Source organism: Cimex lectularius, unplaced genomic scaffold (genome assembly GCF_000648675.2).
Source record: "Cimex lectularius strain Harlan isolate CLEC.00 unplaced genomic scaffold, Clec_2.1 scaffold131, whole genome shotgun sequence".
Classification (NCBI taxonomy): Eukaryota; Metazoa; Arthropoda; class Insecta; order Hemiptera; family Cimicidae; genus Cimex; species Cimex lectularius.
Window position 1 is genome coordinate 735918 of NW_019392685.1, and position 23166 is coordinate 759083.

General features: G+C 38.0%; 5 protein-coding genes across 5 annotated transcripts; 3 read left to right on the top strand and 2 right to left on the bottom strand.

Moving 5' to 3' along the window:
- Positions 1 to 2776: 2776 nt before the first annotated feature.
- On the bottom strand, positions 2777 to 3328 carry LOC106662950 (charged multivesicular body protein 1b-2-like). The gene has a single exon (XM_014387406.1). It carries the CDS (start codon positions 3326 to 3328, stop codon positions 2777 to 2779), a length of 552 nt encoding a protein of 183 aa, XP_014242892.1.
- A 358-nt stretch (positions 3329 to 3686) lies between these two features.
- LOC106663252 (cuticle protein 12.5-like) lies at positions 3687 to 6919 on the top strand. Its single transcript, XM_014387946.2, has 2 exons — positions 3687 to 3864; positions 6481 to 6919. The coding sequence occupies exons 1-2, from the start codon at positions 3793 to 3795 to the stop codon at positions 6895 to 6897; spliced, it is 489 nt and encodes a 162-aa protein (XP_014243432.1). The 5' UTR covers positions 3687 to 3792; the 3' UTR covers positions 6898 to 6919.
- A 6787-nt stretch (positions 6920 to 13706) lies between these two features.
- Positions 13707 to 15036, top strand: LOC106662967 (cuticle protein 64-like). The gene is made up of 2 exons (XM_014387424.2): positions 13707 to 13753; positions 14462 to 15036. The coding sequence occupies exons 1-2, from the start codon at positions 13742 to 13744 to the stop codon at positions 14963 to 14965; spliced, it is 516 nt and encodes a 171-aa protein (XP_014242910.1). The 5' UTR covers positions 13707 to 13741; the 3' UTR covers positions 14966 to 15036.
- A 4608-nt stretch (positions 15037 to 19644) lies between these two features.
- On the bottom strand, positions 19645 to 20250 carry LOC106662951 (charged multivesicular body protein 1b-like). The gene has a single exon (XM_014387407.1). It carries the CDS (start codon positions 20248 to 20250, stop codon positions 19645 to 19647), a length of 606 nt encoding a protein of 201 aa, XP_014242893.1.
- Positions 20251 to 20850: 600 nt separating this feature from the next.
- Positions 20851 to 21697, top strand: LOC106662986 (cuticle protein 12.5-like). Its single transcript, XM_014387447.2, has 2 exons — positions 20851 to 20909; positions 21144 to 21697. Exons 1-2 carry the CDS (start codon positions 20898 to 20900, stop codon positions 21669 to 21671), a joined length of 540 nt encoding a protein of 179 aa, XP_014242933.1. The 5' UTR covers positions 20851 to 20897; the 3' UTR covers positions 21672 to 21697.
- The last annotated feature ends 1469 nt before the right edge of the window (positions 21698 to 23166 follow it).

Consider the following 23166-nt stretch of genomic DNA (forward strand, 5'->3'; position numbering starts at 1 on the left):
CGAGGTGTTGTTGGAGGTTTCGAGTGGAAATGACAAGGTCGGAGTTGCTAGAGCTGTATTGATGTATCTTGTGCAAATATGTGTGGTGGTTTCGGGATGTGATGGCATGTCAGCTGTGTACACCTGATATAGTGTGGGAGCCAGAACGCTTCCATGAGGAACAACAGCACGGATAGGGAAATATGCAGAGGAGGCCTTCGACGACTTGGCCCAATTAGCCCATCAGGAACGAATCATGTCCAACAAATTGCTGAAGGGTAAATAGACTTCTCAGCAATATATTCGTTAAAGTTAATGTTGTTTGAATAAACTTGAAGAAAAATTTTTACATATCTGCAATATTATCTGGGGTAAAAACGTAATTTCTTCTTCTTTTGAGTTGATCTCTAGCTCGCCTCGCGAACGAAATCGAAAGGGTGCCGTGTCCCGAAGAGTCCCGGGGCAAGGTCTCGGCCGTCCTGAACGCCAAACGGGCCTGACACACATAACGTAACCCGATTCGGATTCCGGGAACAGTCACGTAACAGTGACAGAAAGCGATCGCCGGAGGATTCCGGTTTGTGCAAGACGGCATTCGTATGCTGGCCGGGTAAGGAGGAAACCGAAAGGGAAATTAGTTTGCCCAATGGGCCATTTACAAACGCTTGAAATGCACGTCGTCCTCTAAAAATACACATCGTTAGAGAGCAGTTTAGAACAAAGCCATTTTCTGACTATGCAGTTTTATCGGTGTAATGGTATTTGTACTGAACTCGACACTATCAATAAAATCACCTTTGATTATTCGAGACGCTATTGGCACACACATCTAAAGATTTGTTACCTCTATTGCACTTAACCTTCATTCCTGATGGTTCATTTATTGAAAATCTGTGGATTCCACCACTGAAGACACACTACATCAGCGATGATTGGTCGGCCATGATAACTACAAACGACTGATTGCAATTCATGATCTCGCTGGGTAGACAGAGTTGGTTGAAAAAGTAAAAGATGGCGTGGATTGTTATTATTTTAGTATTAATAAATATATAAAGGAATAGATAATTAAAAAGTAATTTTAACAACTAACAGGAACAATAAATAAAATATTATATAAAATATAGGAATAAATAAATATTTAAAAAATAAATAGATGCCTAGTTAAAGATCTGTAACAGAACAGGCCCACTGTGATTGTGTTTATTCATTATCGAAATTTGAAAATAATGAAACGAATCAAAATATAAAATGGCGAAAAGCCGTGGGCACAGCTAGTTAGAAAAGTGATAAAGTACTTGGAATGGTTTAAAATGGTTGGAAATACCTAAAAAAGGTTAGGGATGGTTTGAGATAGTTTCAGGTGGTTAAATATTAAGATAGTAGGATATGGTAAGAGGTAGTCGAAATATGTTTTCGAATGGCTACAGATTTCTGGAGAGAGTTAGAGATATTTCGACGTGGTTTGAAATGGTTTAATGGTTTGAAGATAGATGAAGATAGTAGGAGATGGTAAGAGGTGGTCTAGATTTGTTTTGGAATGGCCAAAGACGGATAGAGGTAGAGATATTTTGAGATGGTTTAAGATGGTTTAATGGTTTGAAGATGGATGAAGATAATAAGAGTTGGTTAGAGGTGGTTTAAGATGGTAATGGTTCGATGATGGATGAACGTAGTAAGATATGGTTAGAGGTGGTATAAGATGGTAATGGTTTGATGATGGATGAAGGTAGTAAGATATGGTTAGAGGTGGTATAAGATGGTAATGGTTTGATGATGGATGAAGGTAGTAAGATATGGTTAGAGGTGGTATAAGATGGTAATGGTTTGATGATGGATGAAGGTAGTAAGATATGGTTAGAGGTGGTTTAAGATAGTAATGGTTCGAAGATGGATGAAGATAATGAAAGATGGTAAGAGGTGGTCTAGATTTGTTTTGGAATGGCTAAAGATGGATAGAGGTAGAGATATTTCGAGATGGTTTAAGATGGTTTAAAGGTTTGAAGATGGATGAAGATAGTAACAGTTGGTTATTGGTGGTTTAAGATGGTAATGGTTTGCAGATGGACAAAGATAGTAAGAGATGGAGGTGATTCAAGATGGTATTGGTTCGAAGATGGATAAAGATAGTAAAAGATGGTTAGAGATGGTTTAATATGGTTTAAAGATGAATGAGGATTGTAAGAGATGGTTAGAGGTGATTCAGGATCGTTCGGAATGGTTTGAAGGTAAATTAAGACAGTAATAGATGTTACAAAATGGTCTGTAGATGTTTTGCAATGGTTGAATAAATAAAACTTACTAAAATTTAAAATGTAAACTTATTTGTGACAATGCCCTGAAGATGACTAAATAAAGGTCGAATAAAGTTACAATACCCTCTTCTTTATGACCACAACTCTAATCTAAAATACAATAAAGTTGTTATTAAAAAATTATTAATTAGAACTGCATGTATATACACCCTTCAAATTGTAAATTTTTTACTACGGTCTTGGTATTTAACCTTAAATATCAGAACCGATCAATCAAGGAACGGTAGTATGCCAATACTAGTGTGCTAATTTAAGAAATTTAAGTTTTCAGTTAATATAAAACTATTATTCGGGCGATCATAGATCTTTTTAATAACCTGAGAAAGATTTGTATCTCTAATTGAATAAAAGTTGTAGGTCTAATTATGAAAACAATAAAAAGGGAAGAAATTTTTTTTTATCAACTTGACAAATTACAATGTAGTAACAGCTGACAAGACGATTAGTTATTTAACGAAAGCCACATGATTTTGATTATTAGTTTATTTGTCAACCTTCTGCAGCCGGTCGTTGGAGTTGGAATTATCGTATTCAGAAATAAAACTGGGTGTGTGCAGGAGCTGCAATGTGAGGTCTTCCTTGTCAATCATACTCTGCAGGAGGATGGTCGGCGTCCTGTCCGGCACCTTGTCCAACGGGCTCGATCTGGCCATGCCTTCCATAATCTCCTCGCAGCCGCGTACCACCCTGAAGATCTTGGCGAGGTCGTTGGTGTTGAGCACCTCGTCGATGGTGCGCATCACGTCGAAGATGAATTCGTCTTTGTCGCGCTGCAACGCGTCCTCGAGCTTGCAGACGACGTAATCCAGATACGAGCTGGTCCGTAGGTAGTTATACGACTGGGTCTTCTGCTTCTTGGCATTTTCCGAATGTGTCTTGGCCACCTCGAAACAGCCTTTCTTCTTAGCTATCTTGGTCCGTTTCAGTTCGGTGACCTCCAGTTTCGCGCACGCTTTGGCATTCTTCTGCAGCTGCCTCACGCCCACTTTAAGGCGCTTCAAGACCATAGGATAGTCCTGACGGCCATGCGCCATCATATAACTACTGGTCGGACGACGGACATACCATACCTCAATTACACCCCTCCTTCAACCGACTAGATGACCGATTTTAAAACTTATACCTACTACTCTAGATAAAAAAAATTACAATAAAACATATGGAAATATTGCCAATTTTCATACTAAATCGCTTTCTTTAACAACTTGCTAGCGGTAACGTAGCCTTAAGCCTATAACAAAAAGATTAAAAATTAAGAACAGACGTCGTACAACAAACTACTTTGCAATTATACAACGAAATATTAAAGCCAATTTACTTCAATTTGCTAGAGCAGTTATTAAAGACTATAATTTTAAAATATAAGTCCAAAGGTCATCTCAGGTCGAATTTTTAAGTTACATCCCAAGGACAGGCCTAATAGTGGACCGGTTCATTCCTAAACTAGATCTTCTCATAATAGCCAAAAAAAAAGAATTTCCCAGGGGGAGGCCAGAAAATGGGTATAAAAGAAGTCTGGGCGGGGCAGGGCAGTACTCTGTTCCCAAAGGTCGACAATATGCTGAAATTCGTGAGTATTTCACATAGGAAAATCGTTATAGTTTTTCCTATTTTTTTTTACAATATGAACTGAATTAGTTTAGTTGGTATCCTGAAAATATCAAAGTTTAGACAATCTCTTATACGCTAACGTTATCGTTTATAAGGAGCATCTGAATTATTAATATTTTTGGGTCTATCTTAGTTACACTGTCAGGCAAAAGAAAATTGTCCCATTTTTTTATCAATAAATATTTTTGTAGGCTATGTTTTAAATTGGGAATATCAATTAGAGGTAAACACACTTAATCCATAATCCAAAACATGGATAAAGGATTTTTCAATGTTTACTTTTTACCGTATTTAAAATGTTTAATCAGTCTCATTTGAAACTGTTTAGTTTTCATCTTTGTTTTTTTAATTTCAATTTTTCATTTTAAAAATGCCACAGTGCTGAGGATGTTGTGCGCGGTGTGGCACTTATTGATGATGGACGTTCCGTGATTTATGCGGCTATTGCAATCGGAGTTCCACCACAAGATGACCGTTTTTGAATATGAGAATTTTGCAAAACCGGCACCTTACTGTTGTTCAAGCGATTCATCAGCTCCAGGAAGTTCGAGGTGTGCAAATTTCTGAACTGCTCCAAGAAGATTAAATCGATATGGACTGATGGATCGTAAGAGGATCAGAATTGACCCGAACACACAGAGTTGTACGGCTCGCATTTGAAGAACACAGCCACTGTTCTTTGGACGAATGGTCTGCTGTACTTTTTACATATGAGTGAAAATTTGCGATCTCCAGATGGGCGTGAAATAGTGCGGAGAAGGCGAAATGAAAGGTACGAAGCCTGTAATTTGCCCCAGAGCCTTTTCAACGTAGCTCAGCGGTGGAGTGGGCGGGAATTTCAATGGAGAGTCGCATAAAGATGGTTGTTGTCCTTAGAGGGTCTTTGACGGCCACTCGCTATGTGGATGAAATTTTGGAACATCATGCGTTGCCTATCCTCGATGAAATCAGCGACGATCCTATTCTAATGCCCGTCGGCATATCGCTTGCAAAGTACAAACGTACCTTCAACAGCATAACATCAGGGACTTAGCGTGGCCAGCCCGTTCTCCAGACTTGAACCCCATCGAACATCGGATAACCTCAAAGGACGAATAAGAGCACATCCATCACTTCCTGATACACTTGATGACCTAGAAAGTTCTCTTCGTGAAGAATGGGCTAACCTCCGGCAAAAAGACATTTCCAGACTGGTACAAAGTATGCCCAGGCGTTTTCGAGATGTAATTAAGGCAAGAGGAGGAAATACGCGATATTGAAATATTAATAAAAAATCTAATTAAAACAAATTTTATCTGTGTTTTTTTTTTATACCAAGGACTGGAGTAGTTCCCTCCTGAGCACTGCAGCTGAGCTGTAGTACAGTAGTACAGCTTATTGTACTTTATCCCTGGCTCCATATTTTGGGAGAGGGCTCGCAACACAAATGTGAACTTGAGCCCCCGTTGTACTGGTGTTCTTTCATCGAAGAAACTCATTTTTGAAGGGGGTTGGGACCAAATTCAGGGTCGCTGAGATCCGATCCCGCCCTTTCCATTGATGAGGGCCGTGTCAATTTCTTTCAATTGCGGCCACCGGTCCCCTTAGGCGTCAGAAAAGTCCAGAGGCGACGGTGGGGATCGAACCCACGACCGCGGGATCTACTAGCCGAGAATCTGACGCCTTAACCGCTCGGCTACCGCGGCCCCCTCAAGTTATATTACAGGAATTTTTTGCCTGTAAGTATATTTCCTAAGGCTTCAGCCTAAAAGTAAGGTTTAGCCTTAAAAAAAAGTTTTCATTGTGTTTTGCCTAAAAGTAATTGTTGTTCGAGATTTAAGCCTAAATTTAAGGTTTTACAAATAAATTGAGAGGTCCGTTAAATTGGACAAGGGGTTGCAAATGGTTTTAGCTAAAAGGTATTTACATTGTTTTTTTTCGCATCTGGGATTTAAGCCTACATTTTGAAAATTTTGAATTTAATGATTTTGCAATTGTTTAAGATTAAAACAACCTTTTTTTATGGGTTTTTGTCTTGTCTTAAATTGTTTTAGTTCAAATCTAAAGACCAGAGATAAAATTTAACCTGCGGTTTTGTCTATAAAACATTTATCTTGTATCAACAACTCAAAAACAAAAATTTTACGTGGATTTTTTGACTACAAATTAGTTTAATGCAAAACTTTTTGTTTTGAAATTATTTTAGACTACAACAAGAGTTTTGCATGAATTTTAAATTTGAAAAATAAGGTGTTACTTAAAATTGCTGTTGTATCCGCCCTTGTGTGCCTATGGCACATCGGTGAGTCCTATTTCATCAAAGAATTTGATTTACTTTATTTTCTTCAAGTCAAGGAATTTGATTTTTTTAAAATCTTTTTTAGACAGTGACTCAATTATTAAACGTTAAAAAATCTAAAACTTTGATTAATATAAATATATACAAATGAAGTAATATTACAAGTGGGTGTAATTTTTTGCCTGTCAGTGTATTTTAGAGTTTAACTAACAGTTTTTGTTTTTGTTTTGCTCAATAAATATCAAACTGAGATGCAAACAAATGTCGTTTTATAGTTATGTGTAATTTTTATTCCAGGCCGCCTTCTTAGTTTCGATTGCTTTCGCCTCGGCCAGCTTCGTCGGCACACCTTTGGGATATGCCCCGTTGTACGGTGCCAACTACGGTTACGCGCCCGTAGCTGTAGCTCACGCACCCCTCGCCACTTCTTACACCAGCAGGTACAGCACTGTAAATAAACCTGTGGTCGCTGCAGTCGCAACCCCGGTCGTCGCTCACGCACCCCTCGCCACTTCTTATACCAGCAGCTACAGCACTGTAAACAAACCTGTGGTCGCTGCAGTCGCCGCCCCGGTCGTCGCTCACGCGCCTCTCGCCACTTCTTACACCAGCAGCTACAGCACAGTGAACAAACCCGTGGTCAGCGTAGCACACGCACCTGTCTTCTACGGGGTCACCTACGGTCTTGGAGGATATTCCACCCTTGTACGCTAAAACGTCTAAAATTCACACTTAATCCAACATCAAATCAAAAAGTGTTTTTTTTTTTAATTAAATAAACATTGCTTAATACTTTAAATTATAATTATTTCCATGTATACCTTAAAACTGTTTATCTGCAGAAAAAATACACAACTAAAACGTGGCCTGTACAACGCGAAACTCGGCGAATCCATAATCGAAGTAATCAACTGGCAATTGATACACATAGAAAAATATGAAAAATATTAACATGGGACAAAACAAAATTTACTCACAATTTGTACCCATGATTATGATGCATAATACGATTAAGAACGAAAGAAAATAAATGTACGAAAATTTGAGAGTTTAGAATTTGCTAAACAGTTTTTAAATAAAATTTCTCAACATAGGAATAATCTAAAAATATACATTTTATTGGAGAGCAAGTCGTTTACTTTTAATTTATTGACGTATTTGTTTATTTGCATAATCACACGAATACATTTATATATTTATCAATGAAAAACCAGGTTATTTCTTAATCCGAATTTTTTTTTCAACTTAGAAAGTAAAAGAGGAAAATTTTTAAAAAAATATACATATAACACACAAACCAGTTTTCAGGGTAAACGCCTCTGTTACTAGGATTATCGTGGGATCGTACGATAATCAAACTTATGAAAAGTGTTAAATAATATTACTAAATTTACTTTTTTCTTGATGTTTTTATACTTAAAAATAGTGACACAGGTTTTGTACATTAATAATGATTTTCTTATTTCTCCAAAGGGTATTCTTGGTTTCGTTTCACCACCAACAATCCAAAGGGTTTTAAGGCAACATTTTCATATTTAATTATGATAAAGTCAAATTTTGAACTGTTTAGATGTCCTTGATAAAGTCTGCTTTGATGGCCTGTAAAACGTCCTTCCGAAAAATCCCATGTAAATTTTTTTATAAAAACTAGTCCATTATCATAATGTTTTCTGAATTTCATTTGTTAATGTAACTTTCAATTTATGCCGTTGTTATTTTGTTTAAATTGTAACTGCAAAATATGAGAAGTCAGAACAGTTAAATTATTCGCATGAATTTTCTATTTTGTCCTGTTTCAGTTGAAATTTTGAAATTAGAATACGTGAGGAAAAGAACGTTTAGCTAATAGATAAATTTTTTTTAGATTCTTAGGTTTTTCTATGATTTTTCTATTTGAGTTGAATCTTTGGCGTTCTTCTCTGTAGAAGAGCAAAATTTATTTAGGAGTTGCATGCTACTGGAAATATTTTAATTAAAAATATAATATGTGTTTCTTAGTGACCTGTTTGCGAAGTTAAAGGTATTTTTTGTGTGTCATTCTTGACCACTTCTCACGACGTCGGTGTCACGATCGGGATTCGAACCCACGACCTTCAAAAGGTGGGTTGAGATGGGAAGTTGGTGTCCGAGTGGTACGTCACGATAGCTAAGGGGTAGAGCAGTGGCGTATTTAACCGAAGGTCGTGGGTTCGAATCCCGTTCGTGACACTGACTTTTTTATCTCAACCAAGACCTTACATAAAGATTTTAAATACCGATTCATTCTTGAACGCTTCTCACGACTCAAACAAATTATGAAATAACAGCTCACAAAGACGAACCATCAAACATGAACATCAAGCCACAGTCACACTCAAAAACATAGCAAGAAACCAAAAGAAACTAGCACTTTCTACAAATCAATGGATTTTCTAACTAAAATGGAGACAAAACAAGTATTTCCTACTCACATAAAAATTAACTTTAACTTCACAAACGCCGCACCAACACAATCAAACACCAACATCAAAAACATACAGAAAGACACTCACATTTTTAAAACAAACTTTTTGAATATTGATTCATTCTTGACCACTCCTCACGACTTCAACAAATTATGAAAGAACAGCTCACAAAGAAAGACACATTTCTACCCGGGAGGAACAACATAACTAACATGCTTTTTATGATATCACCATCAAATATGGACAGCACGCCACTGTCACACTCAAAAATATAACAAGAAACGAAAAGAAACTAGCAGCTGTTATTAATCAACGGGTTTTCTTACTAAAATGTAGACAAAACTTTCCTATTCGCATAAAAAGTAACTTTAACTTCACCAACACCGCACCAACACAACCAAACACCAACATCAAAAACATACAGAAAGCCACTCACAAATTTAAAAACAAACATTTTGAATATTTACGTTTTTTAGTGGTCAGTTGACCAAGTTATTTCTTTCAATTAATTATTCTTTTTTATGTAAGGTCTTGGTTGAGGTAAAAAAGTCAGTGTCACGAGCGGGATTCGAACCCACGACCTTTGGTTAAATACGCCGCTGCTCTACCACTTGACGTGACGTACCACTCGGACACCAACTCACCATCCCTACAACAGTTCGAATTTTCCCTCTTTTTGCCATTTTCAATATTGATTTTGAATATTGATTCATTCTTGGCCACTCCTCACGACTTCGACAAGTTAAAAATATAACATGAAATTCCTTGAAAAAACACCCAAATTGGGTTTTTTACAATGGAAAGGATGATATGACAGTCTACCACTTGGGGTTTGTAGATTCACTTTTGTTTTTCCAAATTATTCCATATTTTTACTATCTGTATACTTTTGATTTTGATTAGTTAAAAGGACGTGTGACCATTTGTCGCAATAATTCATTTTAAACCTCTTTAGTCTTTGAACGACTGAACTGCATGAGAAGCATTGCAAGAATATTTTCGTATATCGTCAAACATTTCTGCACGTTACGGAATAAGCTCACCAGTAGTTTTTTTTCTGTATTTCGATGGAGACTTTTGCAAAAAGCCTGTGCAGAATTTTCTCCGATTTAATTTAAAGGTCGTGACAAGCCATGAATCCAACAATTTCGATCATCGTCATTGCTAAATTGCACGAGAATCTTTTCATATCATTGAATCTGGTAGTTTTGGTAATTGACTTCGGATCTATCTTATCTATCTATGGCCAAGAAGGTCAGACGACACTGAAAAAATGGAGACTTTCAGAAAAAAAATATAATAACGTCGTATACTCAGGTAAAGCGCCGGGTAGCATCGCATAGCGTTGCCTCGGGTAAGTGTGTTCCCCGCTATACCCGATGCAACGCTACCCGGTGCTACCCGACGCAAATTTATAATATTTAACCGGAATAACCTGATTTAAAACAATTAAGTTTAACAAACAATTTATTACATGGTTTTGCTCAAAATAATGCATTATATATATTACGCAGGGTGGGCGACCAAGACCCTAGGTTAAATGCCTAAAAGGTCCGGGACTTAGTCGGCTCACGAGTCCTGCATAAACCTCTTGGACCTGTTCACAAACCCCAAGATTTTGGACCATATTATCTCGGGGAGTGATTTGGCGATGTCCTCTCCTTCAAAAGTTTCAAATCTATCCCTGGCATACCTATCACATTCTGCGAGGTAGTGTCGAGCCGTTTCTTCTTTTATTTCACAGAAGCGGCAAAAGGGGTCTGGTAGGATACCCATTATGAAGAGGTGTCTTCTCAAGGGGCAATGGCCCGTTAGGATACCTATCAGACTCCTAATTCCTCTCCTTGAGTTAGAGAATAACCATTTCGCTTCTTTTGGTTTGATTTCCTTCAGAAACTCCTTCGATTGCCTATGTCCGGGGGACAGATTCCATTCTTTAAGGAATTGTTTCATGCCCCAGCAATTAATACTCTCTTTCGCTGTGCTTATAGAGTGAGGTAATACCGGTTGTGGCCCGACAAACGCAGTATTAGAGCCTTCTTTGGCCAGGCTATCCGCCTCTTCATTGCCAGTGTCCTTTATGTCCTAGTATCCAAATAAGGGTTACCCTATTCTCGTACATGGTAGTAATCCCATTAATAAGTTCAACGGTTTCCTCCACCAGCCTAGATGTTGATAACTCTTTTTGTAATGACTGGCCTGACTGTCGGAAAAAATTCTAATATCTTTTCCCTTAATCTTGTTATCCATGAGTGTTCTGCAGCAAACATTGATGGCCCAGACCTCTGCCTGAAAGACTGAGGTGTTATGACCAAGAGGGGAGGAGATGCTGATCCCTAATCTATGTATTCCAGCACCTCTTCCCTTCTCCTTAATGAGTGAGCCATCGGTGAAACAGTCTAGGCTACGATGGTCATCATCCGCGCTATAGTTATAATCACAGGGAGTGACTACCTGAAAGTGCTTTTTCCCTAAAGGTGTTTTAACTTTTTTATCGCTAACGCTTAGTAGTTGGTTGTTGACCTTACTCAGTGTAGAATTTTCGAGCGACCTATATTGTTTCCCTTATGGTTCCAGCTGCCTTCACTAATTAACCTGTAGCAGCTGGTTAGTGCTCTAACCTTAACCTCTATGTGTAGAGGTGTATTGGTTACAATTTCAAGTGCTAGGGTGGGTGTAGTGGGAAATGCTCCCGTCATCATCATACAGATGTGCACACCCTACCAAAACGTGACAAAGAGTCGGGTCGCATCGGGTAGCGCCACATAGCGTTGCATCCGGTAGTTGTGTTCCCCCCTTTAGACATTTTTCCAAATTTAAGGTGCGTGAGAAGCCCGCCAGTATGGTTGTTCTTTATTTTGTTGGAAACAAATATACATAGATATTTCCATTCGCGACTGTATGTGTGTGTGTGTGTGTGTGTATGTGTGTGTGTGCGCGCACGCGTGCGTGCGTGTGAAAGTGAGAGGATAAAAAGTACGATATTGCCGGAATTTGATTGATTTCTGCATCTTTGGCGAATTATATCTACGTCCTGGGAACGAATACTAAGTTTACTTTATTCGGTGGAAATAATTGTTGGATAATTTTCAAAATTAGCGTATTAATCTCTCTACTTGTCGGGTTTACCGTGGTATTTTCGTGTAACCCGGAAGTTTGTGAAAAGGAGAACACGACCAAACAAAAATCGCTTGAATTGTGTGATCTTTCATTGAACTTTTATATAATTTTGACACTATTATGTAAAATTCCCAGGAATAATTAGTAATAAGTTGTAAACATATCAATTTTGATTATTTCTAAAGAATATAGGAAAATGAGCTTTGTTCAAAACAATTTCACCTGTGTATGGTAATCAGGACGAAATGATAAACCGCGAGAACACGCGGACCAGAGGTTGAATCGACTAAATGGCATGACGTTGTGGTTGAAACTGGCAAAGCGGCGTTACTGGCATAAAGTCTAATACTAACAAATTATCCTAGGGAAAAAGGCAAATAATATTATGGTCATTTATGATTAAAAACTATTGGGTTGTCCGGAAAATAATGCAGGATTTTAAGTTTTCATTAAAAAAAATCTATATAAAATATTCTGTTTACGTTTACAGGATTACTCATTTGTATGAATGTCAACACTTATTAATCCTCTTCCAAATGATATTGTTTGTTTACCTCTGTAGCATTCCGCTACTTGGAAATAATTCCGTCATCCTTATAATGTCAAAGCGAGAATTTCGTACGATTTTCTTTTACGAGTTTAAACTCGGCCGAAGCGGAGCCCAAACGGCTAGAAACATTAACCAAGTCTGGGGCGAGGGTTGTGTTAATGAGTGCACTGTGCAAAGGTGGTTTAAAAAATTTCGGGAGGGAGATTTCAGCCTTGAAGATGAAGAAGGTCGTGGAAGGCCTTCCTCTCTTAATGATGATGTTCTGCGATCAGTGGTGGAAGAAAACCCCAAAACAACTGTTCGAGAACTTGCAGAGCAACTCAAAGTCAGTAAAACGACCGTCGCTGACCACCTCAAGGCGATTGGAAAAGTGAAAAAACTCGAAAATTGGGTTCCACACTCATTAAACGATCGCCAAAAAAATCAGCGCTTTGATGTTTGTGCATCACTTCTTTGTCGAAACAAAAATGACCCATTTCTGGCCAGAATTGTTACATGTGACGAAAAGTGGATTCTGGACAGTGGCTCGACAAAGGAGAAGCTCCAATACATTTTCCAAAGCCCCCAACTCATCAAAAAAAGGTAATGGTTACGGTATGGTGGGCTTCATTTGGTTTAATACACTACAGCTTCTTAAATCCTGGCGAAACCATCAATGCTGAATCATACTGTAACCAAATTAATACCATGCATCAGAAATTGGCAGTAATGAAGCCCTCTTTGGTCAATCGGAAAGGGCCCATTTTGTTGCATGACAACGCTCGACCACATGTGTCACGTGTAACGTCACAAAAATTATTGGAGCTTGGCTATGAAACTTTGCCTCACCCACCCTACTCTCCGGACCTCTCGCCTACTGACTACCATTTTTTTAGACACCTGGACCACTACTTACAACACATAATATTCAAAAATCAAACGGAACTGGAAAATGCATTTATTGACTTTATCAATTCTAAAAATTCTGAATTCTACTCAGACGGAATTAATAAGTTACCAACACGTTGGGAGAAATGTATTGAGAGTATGGGAAATTATTTTGATTAAAGAACATTGCTTTAAAGTAACTAGTTTCTTTTTTTTTGTTTAATACCAAAATCCTGCATTATTTTCCGGACAACCCAATAGAAAGATTTTTTTTTGACCGAGGGTTTCAGAGCCGAGGCCCGAAAGTCTCGAAGGCGAGTAAGTACAAGTCCGCCAACATGTCACATCGCCCGTCCGGTCTGATTTTTTAAATGGTACTGACCTACGAACTATTTGTCTCCGATTATATATCAAGGTCGGGATCCAACTGGTTCTTCCTGAATTGGAAGAGAAAATGAGAGAAAAAAGGCCAAAATCAACCCGGTAGGGGGGTGAACGGGCCTCCTATAAAAGAATCGTCAAATATCCACATAAGCATTCATTTGTGACACACCAAAAGTTTCACAAGATTATCGACATGTACAAGTTGGTACGTATGTTCTATGGATAATTTTTATCTTGAGTTTTTTTTTTTGTATAATTAATTATAAAAGTATGTGATGATCGTGAGGTGGAAACATCCCAACACGTCCATTATATACTGTCTTTATATCGTCAACTATGATATTTCTACCAATTATTTTGATTTAAATTTTGCAGTCTTTTTTAAATTTTTTTAATTTATTTTCAACCTATTCAATCAACTGGAGTTGATTTCAAGAAGTTTTACTTTATTTACAACCATTGAACAGCTTAACAATATATAATATCTATTAGGTTTCGTGGTCCGATTAACCATATAAATTCTCTTCAATTAATTAATGTTTAATTAAGGTTTTGGTCGAGATAAAAAAGTCAGTGTCACGAGCGGGATTCGAACCCACGACCTTCGGCTAAATACGCCGCTGCTCTACCACTTGCGCTATCGTGACGTACCACTCGTACACCACTTCCCATCTCAACCTACTTTTCGAATTTTCCTTCCTTTTTGCCATTTTTCAAATGTCGTGTAATCTATTCGATTCTCCATTCTCGATTCTACCAAAACCTTAATTAAAGATTGATTAATTGAAAAGCATATGTAATATATTGAAGGAGACGAGTGAGAACTATGTTGATTTACAGATATTTGTGTTAAAAAAATGGCTTTAGAATAAGCTGTTATGTGATCTTTGTAATTGTAATTTTATGTTATCAGGCCGTTCTTCCTCTTTTCTTCGCCGCCGTCTCGGCTGGCTACCTCGGCACCCCGTTGGCCTACAGCTCTTACAGCGCCCCTGCTTTGTACGGCTACGGTGCCACCTACGGATACGCCGCACACGCCACCCCAGTGGCAGTCGCTCACGCCCCAGTAGCTGTCGCTCACGCCCCGGTCGCCGCCGTCGCCGCCCCAGTCGCCACTTCATACTCTAACACGTACAGGACGGTCAACAAGCCCGTAGTCACCGCTTACGCACCCGCCGTCACCACCGCTGTCGCCACTCCAGTCACAACCGTCGCCGCCGCCCCAGTGACCACCGTCGCTCACGCCCCGGCCGTCGCCACAGTCGGAGTCGCTCACGCTCCCGTCACATACGGTGTCGGTTACGGTTACGGTAGCGGATACGGCCTCGGATACGGTTACGGAACCGGATACGGACTCGGATACAACAGGTACCTCGGATACGGCGCTGGACTCGGATACTCTACCCTCCTCCACTAAACAGTCGATACACTCTGTACATAACGTGCATCAGTTAATGTAAATTTAATTAAAAAGCTTTTAAAACTGCATTCAATTCAGTTTATGTATTATGCCCATGAGTCTATGACTTTTCCTTCTAATTTCGACATTACTTGGTACAAGGTAAATATAAAGGTTACTGTAGATAAAACCTGTATAATTCTAATATCCTGGCCTAATATACAATACTTTTTCCATGGATTACTTGAAATATAAGGAAAATAACGTTAAAAATCATATTGATAGGTATATTGAAAATTTATTTGAATAAGAGATACAGTTAACAGAGAATAAAAAAAGAGAGAAAAAACAACAAAAATAGGTATTTCATATGCCAACCCTAAATAAGAATATTCTAGTACCTCTGTACCCTCTAACCCTCTGGTTGGAACTGGTTAGAGTTACATTATATTAAGCAAAACGATATTTTTACGTGAGGTTATGATATGAGCAGATAATAATTTATAGTGCACACTTCTACAAATTGATGATTTGAACAACAAAAATTTTTACATATTTTAACAATAAGAGAAGAATTTTAAATATTACAAATGACGCACTTTATTTTTAAAAAATTTAAATTTTTTAACATTTATTATTCGGAGATCGTGAGATGCGGTCTGGTGTGACGTAGGTTTTAGAAAAACATTTTCTTCATCATGCCAACGTTTCGATCTTTATTGAGATCATCTTCAGGGTCAAAAGTTCGTTTTCCGTGTAGATGTGTCATTCTTGTCTGTCGTGTTGAGAGTCGTGTGAGTTTATTAACATTAATAAAATCATAAAAATTGAATTTAAATTGAAGTACAGTTTTTAAACTAACAATAGTGGCAAAAAGTTCAGAATTAATTTTAGGATTATTTGGAAATCGTGAGATGCGGTCTGATGTGACGGAGGTTTCAGAAAAACATTTTCTTTATCGTGCCAACGTTTCGATCTTTATTGAAATCATCTTCAGGGCCTTGTGTTGTCTGCATTTCAACAAAAAGGCACGTACGTTGGCACGATAAAGAAAAATGTTTTTCTGAAACTTTCGTCAAATCAGACCGCATCTCACGATTTCCAAATAATCATAGACTTACGGTCACTAATCACCACGCATTAATTTTAGGCAAGACAATTTTTGATTTTTTAGACGAACGAGTAGGTTACACATGTAAATTATAGCTATGTGTTTTAACTTTAAATGTATGAATGCATGCGCCAAATACAAAAAGTTTTTTTTACATTAAAGACATCAAATTTTTGGAACAATTCTTCAGGACTAAATCTTGGATGCACATTTAGTATAATTACAGGTGGGATTCGAACCCATGACCTTCGGCTAAATACGCCGCTGCTCTACCACTTCATTAATTATTCTGTTTTTTATAAGGTCTTGATGAAAAATGGCAAAAAAGGAGGGAAAATTCGAAAGGTTTTAGGTTGAGATGGGCGGTTGGTGTCCGAGTGGATCGAAGGCACGATAGCTCAAGTGGTAGAGCAGCGGCGTATTTAGCCGAAGGTCGCGGGTTCGAATCCCGCTCGTGACACTGACTTTTTTATCTCAACCAATACCATACTTAAAGATTAATTAACCCAATGGACATATGTAATAGTTTTTTTTTTTACTGGTATTGCCCCATACTATCACACCATATTGAAGTAATTATTGACATAATGCAAAATATACAATTTTTAGAGTGTGAAAACCAAGAATATTTCTCAATATTTCGAATTTATAAAATAATTAACGAATACGTTTGGTGAGAGTTTCTATATGCATTTTAAATTTCATATTGCAATCGAACCAAATTCGTAAATATTTACATGTAGTAGTAAAAGTTACTACTGGACACTCACAATTCATTTTTGTGAAGAGTGAAATTTGGATAAGATGTAGGTGATTGTAACTAGTGCAAAAGGACATCAGAGAGATTTTATTTATATTGATTAATAATAAGTTAGTGTTCATCCATTCTTTAATTATTTTAAAACTATTCGAAACAATATTTAATAAATTAATAAAGCAATTGTCATCGGCAAAACAAAAAGGCATGCCATTAATATTAAAGCATAAATATTATTGAAGTACAAAATGAAGAGCAATGGTCCTAACACTGTCCCATGTGGTACTCCAAGTTTACGTATTCTGTTTCGCTATAAGCGTTATTTACTTTTACAAATTGCTGTCTGTAAGTTAATATGTTTCAAAAGAACTTAAGGGGGTCTCATGGTTGCCATAGATGTCTAGTTTTTTTAATAACAATTCATGGCTGATAGAGTCAAACGCTTTTTGGATGTCCAAAAATATGCCCTATGACGTATTTCTTGTTATCTAAGTTTTCGCATATGTACATGTCTACGAAAGTAAGCATACGCTTTTTGGCATACTTTTCTAGAATTTTGGGCAGGGAAAGAGTTAATGATATCGGTCTGTAGTTGCCTATTAATTGATTGTCTCCCGCTTTAAACAGTGGAATAACCATTGCTTTCTTAAAATGTGATGGGAATTTACCTTTTGAGAAACTAAGGTTGAAAATATGTATATGTGGCGCGGTTGAATACTCTTATTTCAATCAATAATTTATTAGTTATAAATAATGTTAGTAGTATATATAGTACAGTTAATAAATAATGATGCTCCCTCCATTTCATCAACACCGCCTTAACCTGAAATCATCGAACTACCAAATTTCTCACGCGGTTAGATAAAAACTAATAAAAACTGGTTGAGAAAGTTTTGACTATGGCACATGATTTTATATTTGGAGCTTCTCACGCAGTCTACCCATGTAATTGTTTCTTATTCAACGAATTGCCGGTCTTCTCTCGCTTTTTAACCGTTCGACGATTTCAATCCGAAATAGCCAAATCGTCGAACTGTTGAGTTTCTCACGTGGTTTGGTAAAATCAAATGAAATATTTAGGCAAACTTCAATAGATGAATAGGACAAAATAAATGGAAAAATGGCTGAGAAAGTGTTTTCAGGCATTTTAACCAAGCAATGGTATCAACAGAAATAGAAAAAAAAATCTTCAAACTCACTAGTTTTCGTGGTCCGATTAATACCTTTCAATTAATTAAGGATTTTTGGTTGAGATAAAAAGTCAGTGTCACGAGCGAAAAATGGCAAAAAGGAGGGAAAATTCAAAAGGTGGGGTTGAGATGGGAAGTTAGTGTACGAGTGGATAGCTCAAGTGGTAGAGTAGCGGCGAATCTAGCCGAAGGTCGAGGGTTCGAATCCCGCTCGTGACACTGATTTTTTTATCTCAATACTTTTTATCTCAATTTAAAACCTTAATTAACTGAAATCTTCAAACAGTTGGGCTTCTCGCCCAGTTTACCCATTTGCGATTTCAACAGAAAAAATGCAGATGCAAATAAATGCATCGCTGGAGTAAATTCAAAGGAATTTTTAGCCATCTAAAAAATTCCAACTAATATAATCTAAAAATATCTTTTAACAATGTAATGTTTTCAACAAAAAAAAGAAAAATCTTCAAACTGTTGGGCTTCTCGCCCACTTTACCCATTCGCGATTTCAACAGAGAAAAAGATTGTTTAGCCACCTAAAAAAATCCCAACTAATCTAATCTAAAAAAATAACTTTTAACTATGTAATGGTTTCAACAAAAAATAGAAAAACATCTTCACACTGTTGGGCTTCTCGCCCAGTTTATCAATTTGCGATTTCAGCAGAAAAAAAAATGAATAGCTTGATAAAATGTGCAAAATACTTTTTAGCCATCTAAAAAATTCCAACTAATCTATTCTAAATACGTAACTTTTAACAATGTAATGTTTTCAACAAAAAATCTTCAAACTGTTGGGCTTCTCGCCCAGTTTACCCATTCGCGATTTCAACAGAGAAAAAGACTGTTTAGCCACCTAAAAAAATCCCAACTAATCTAATCTAAAAAAATAACTTTTAACTATGTAATGGTTTCAACCCAAAATAGAAAAACATCTTCACACTGTTGGGCTTCTCACCCAGTTTACCAATTTGCGATTTCAAAAGAAAAAAAATGAATAGCTTGATAAAATGCAAAATACTTTTTAGCCATCTAAAAAATTCCAACTAATCTATTCTAAATACATAACTTTTAACATTGAAATGTTTTCAACAGAAAATAGAAAAAAAATTCTTCACACTGTTGGGCTTCTCGCCCAGTTTACCCATTCGCGATTTCAACAGAAAAAAGACTTTTTAGCCATCTAAACAAATCCCAACTAATCTAATATAAATATATAACTTTTAACTATGTAATGGTTTCAATCGAAATAGAAAAATGTTAGAGAAGCCATTCCAAAATCTTAGTGGAGCTCAAGAACATATATAATAAATAAAGTAAAAATTTAAGTATATAAGTATACTGGACAATTTGAATAAAATATACATATCAAAGAAAGAATCGAAAGGAATTTGTATCACGAGATTTTTGTTAGTTATAAATTGAAAGTGCAGTCTGAATATTTTTAGTATCTCAACAATTCGAGCTTATTTTATGTAGAAACATGATTACGCCATTAATTAAACTGTAATCAATATGAAATTCGGCAGCAGCTGAAGGCGAACCTGGTGACCCACTTTATTACTGCCAACAAAAAAATGTAACTATAAGCTGTTATATCACATGTTTTCTTTATTGTGTCAATTTATCAAAACTTAGGGTTTTTATTTGATGTGTTTAAGGTTTTCCAGTCTGTGTATGAGTTCCGTATCGTTGATGGTCTCTGGTGCCTCAACGCTCGTGCCAGGTTGAGGCAACTGGAGATTCACCTCTAGCCCAGTCTCGTCGACAACTTGCTGGAGAAGCTTGTTCACTTCGGATATGGGTATCGAGGAGGCAGCGGTGCTGTGCATGGCATCCTCGAGGAAGCTCGCCTGCACGTCCAGGTTCTCGAACTGCCTTTCGAACTTCTCCATGACGTTCGATATCTTGATGAGGTCCATCGACTGGAGGGCGACGTGCATCGACTTGACCACCTTGTTCATCGAGTTGGTCACACGGCCGGAGAGCATGGCGCTTTCTATCTTACAGATGACCGAGTCCACCCTCGCGCTCATCCGCAGATAGTTTTGCGCCTGGGTCCTCTGCCGGATTGCGTTCTCGGCGTGGATCCGGGCTTCTTCGACGTGGCCCTTCTTCATCGCCTGCCTCGTCATCTGTACCTCCTCGGTTTCCAGCTTGGAACATCTCTTCGAGCTCTTGAGAAGCTGTTTCACCGTCAGTTTCAAGTTGTACAGGTTGCTTTCGATGCGTCTTGGCGATCTCAACATCTCTAAATAAATTTCTCGAATCAACTTATCAGCAAAAAATATTTCAAACCCTCCATTTTTCTGTTTTCCTTAAGAAAACACGCCTATTTCTTCAATCGCGCCTTGTTTTTAAGTTTATGAAAGGAACATATGTTAAAAAACTATATTAATCTTTCACTGAGCCCTGGAGATCTGCATCCAAGTCGTGGTACAAGCACTGGATTTTACTTAAAATAAAATACGTAAAGAAGACTTGTTATTACTTTATTAAATAGGTTCATTACACAACTCGAACGTAAAATGTTTAATACGATGATAGCTTGTAAGGAATTTTAGAATGAAATTAAGGTGGTCAAATTGTTTTAACCTCACTTGCCATAATTTTCGAGGTTTCGACTTTTTCCTCCTCCGTCGTCTTTGTACAACTTCATTGCGGTGGGTTGCGAATTAAGAATTCAAGGACACGAAAGGTGAAGTTGACGATTGAGCCGTCAAGGGGTATCTCTGAAGAAATGAGAGCGCGTTTCGTAACTTCGTGGATCCAAACCCTCGGCGACTTGTGCGACCGAGTTATCCAGGGAGTGGCGGCCGAAGTGGGGGATGTTATGTATATAAAGGCGCCGGGGTGGTTCAGTAGACATTGTATCAGCAGAATACAAACAGCAAACATGTACAAGTTGGTAAGTCGTACTGCTTTAAACTGCAATTGGATATATGCAATACGATGACATAGCACACAGATAATAGAGTGGATAATATCTTCATTATCAATGTAAAAAATTTAGGAAAAAGTATATAAGTATATGAATCATATACAATACTGTTTAATTGTATAGGATAAATCAATTTGTTTTTGCTTTGTTTTTCAATTTGATCACTGGATCTTCAGATTTATAATAGCTGCCTTTTTCCAGGCTCTTCTTCCCCTCTTCTTCGCCGCTGTCTCAGCTGGCTACTTGGGAGCTGCTCCCGTCGCCGCCCCCGTGGCTTACGGAGCTAGCTACGGCTACGCTTCCCACACCGTCGCCGCCGCCCCGGTCGCCTACGCCTCCCATGCCGTAGCCGCCCCGGTCGCCTACGCTTCCCATGCCGTAGCCGCCCCCGTCGCCTACGCCGCCCCCGCCCCCGTCGCCGTCGCTCACGCTGCCCCAGTCGCCACCTCCTACGCCAACACCTACAGGACCGTTAACAAGCCCGTAGTCGCTGCTTACGCCGCTCCCGTCGCCGTCGCTCACGCCGCTCCCGTCGCCACCGTCGGAGTCGCTCACGCTCCCGTCGCCGTCGCTCACGCCGCTCCAGTCGCCGCCGTCGGAGTCGCCCACGCCGCCCCTGTATCTTACGGATACGGTCTCGGATACGGACGTACCCTCGGATACGGATACGGACACGGTCTCGGATACGGATACGGACACGGACTCGGATACTCCGCCCTCGTCCACTAAATGTCTCCTTGACAACTTCTCAACCAGCCCGATACCTTTTGAATCCTCTTGTAAATAATTAATTTAAATAAATTATTTAAAAAACAATATATGACTACAAGAACTTATTAATTTCCTTATAGAGACGATAAGTCAAATTTTCGTTTTATCACCTACTTAAACTATTGAAATTACTGAAGGGATGAAAGCGAATATCTAAGTCTTAAACTTTGCCAAAGAGTTGTTTTTACTGAAATCGATAATACTCCACACACATCATTACTTGATCGAAAAACCAACAAAACATTGACAGTACTTGACAGAAACTATATAAATTTAATAACCCATGAAAGTAGGCAATATGCATTTGCACGTAGATAAGTAGAAAGACGAACAAAAATCCTTTACAGGCAATGAGGAAAAGTCCAACTACGCATCACAAACAATTTGAACACGAAAAAATTGAACCGGAAAGATTGACAACTTAGTCATGTTGTGAATGTCGGAACGCAGACGTTACTCGAAACGGCTTTTAAAGCATGCTAAATATTCAACTTCGGTTTCTGAAATAAGTCAATTAAACACAACAAAACTAACGTACGAATACAATAAATGATAGAAAATCTACAAAACATTGACCGGAGTCGACAAAAACTGTAAATTCAACAATCAACGAACTTAGGGCAATTGGCAAATTGGACAGACTTGCAGAAAAAAAATGGATCAATTACTGGCTACGAAGAAAAGTCCTAGGATAGACATAAGGAGTCCTAGGATAAGACAATCGGCACTCTCGACACTATACAATTGAGAGAAATTTGAACTAACAAGTTAGCAAATAACACGTGATAACTTTGTAATGTATGAACACAACACAAGTAACACCAGAGAACTGATGGACAACAATTCACACTCAAGTGAAAATATGCCATGAAGATGATCTCCAAACAAGGAAAGAAAAGGCTGAAACGACCAGCTACTGGCCAACTCTTTCCATTTATTAATAGTACGTTTCGTTTTAGAAAGTATATTTTAGACAACCCTACAATCTAAGTTCAGGACTTATTATGGAAGAGACTTTAGATTCTTTTGACAATAAATTAGTATACCGTGAGCTGTTTCTCGTTTATGGATATCAGCCTCCTCCCCCCAACTGATTTAAAAACTGTACAACCTCTATTATACCCTTATCTGTTATCAGTTAGCCAGAGCCTGAACACGGTAAAACCAATACCAATTGTCCATTTACTCATCCTTTTAACTGGCAACAACTGCCCAGTTTTCAGCCCAAAGGTTCATTTCATAACTCTCTGGAAGTATTGCTAACTTTAACTAATGATAAGAGCATATAAGCTAGAAATTTAAGCATTTTGACCCATGAAGACAGATGTACTCTCAGATATGACTGGGTTAATAGTCGGCAAGCCCATGTTTCAAGACTGGACGAGTTAAGAGGCAAAAGACTGACGTACCTCAATGTCATCCTTCTAATTTTGCGTCATACACTGGCCTCAAA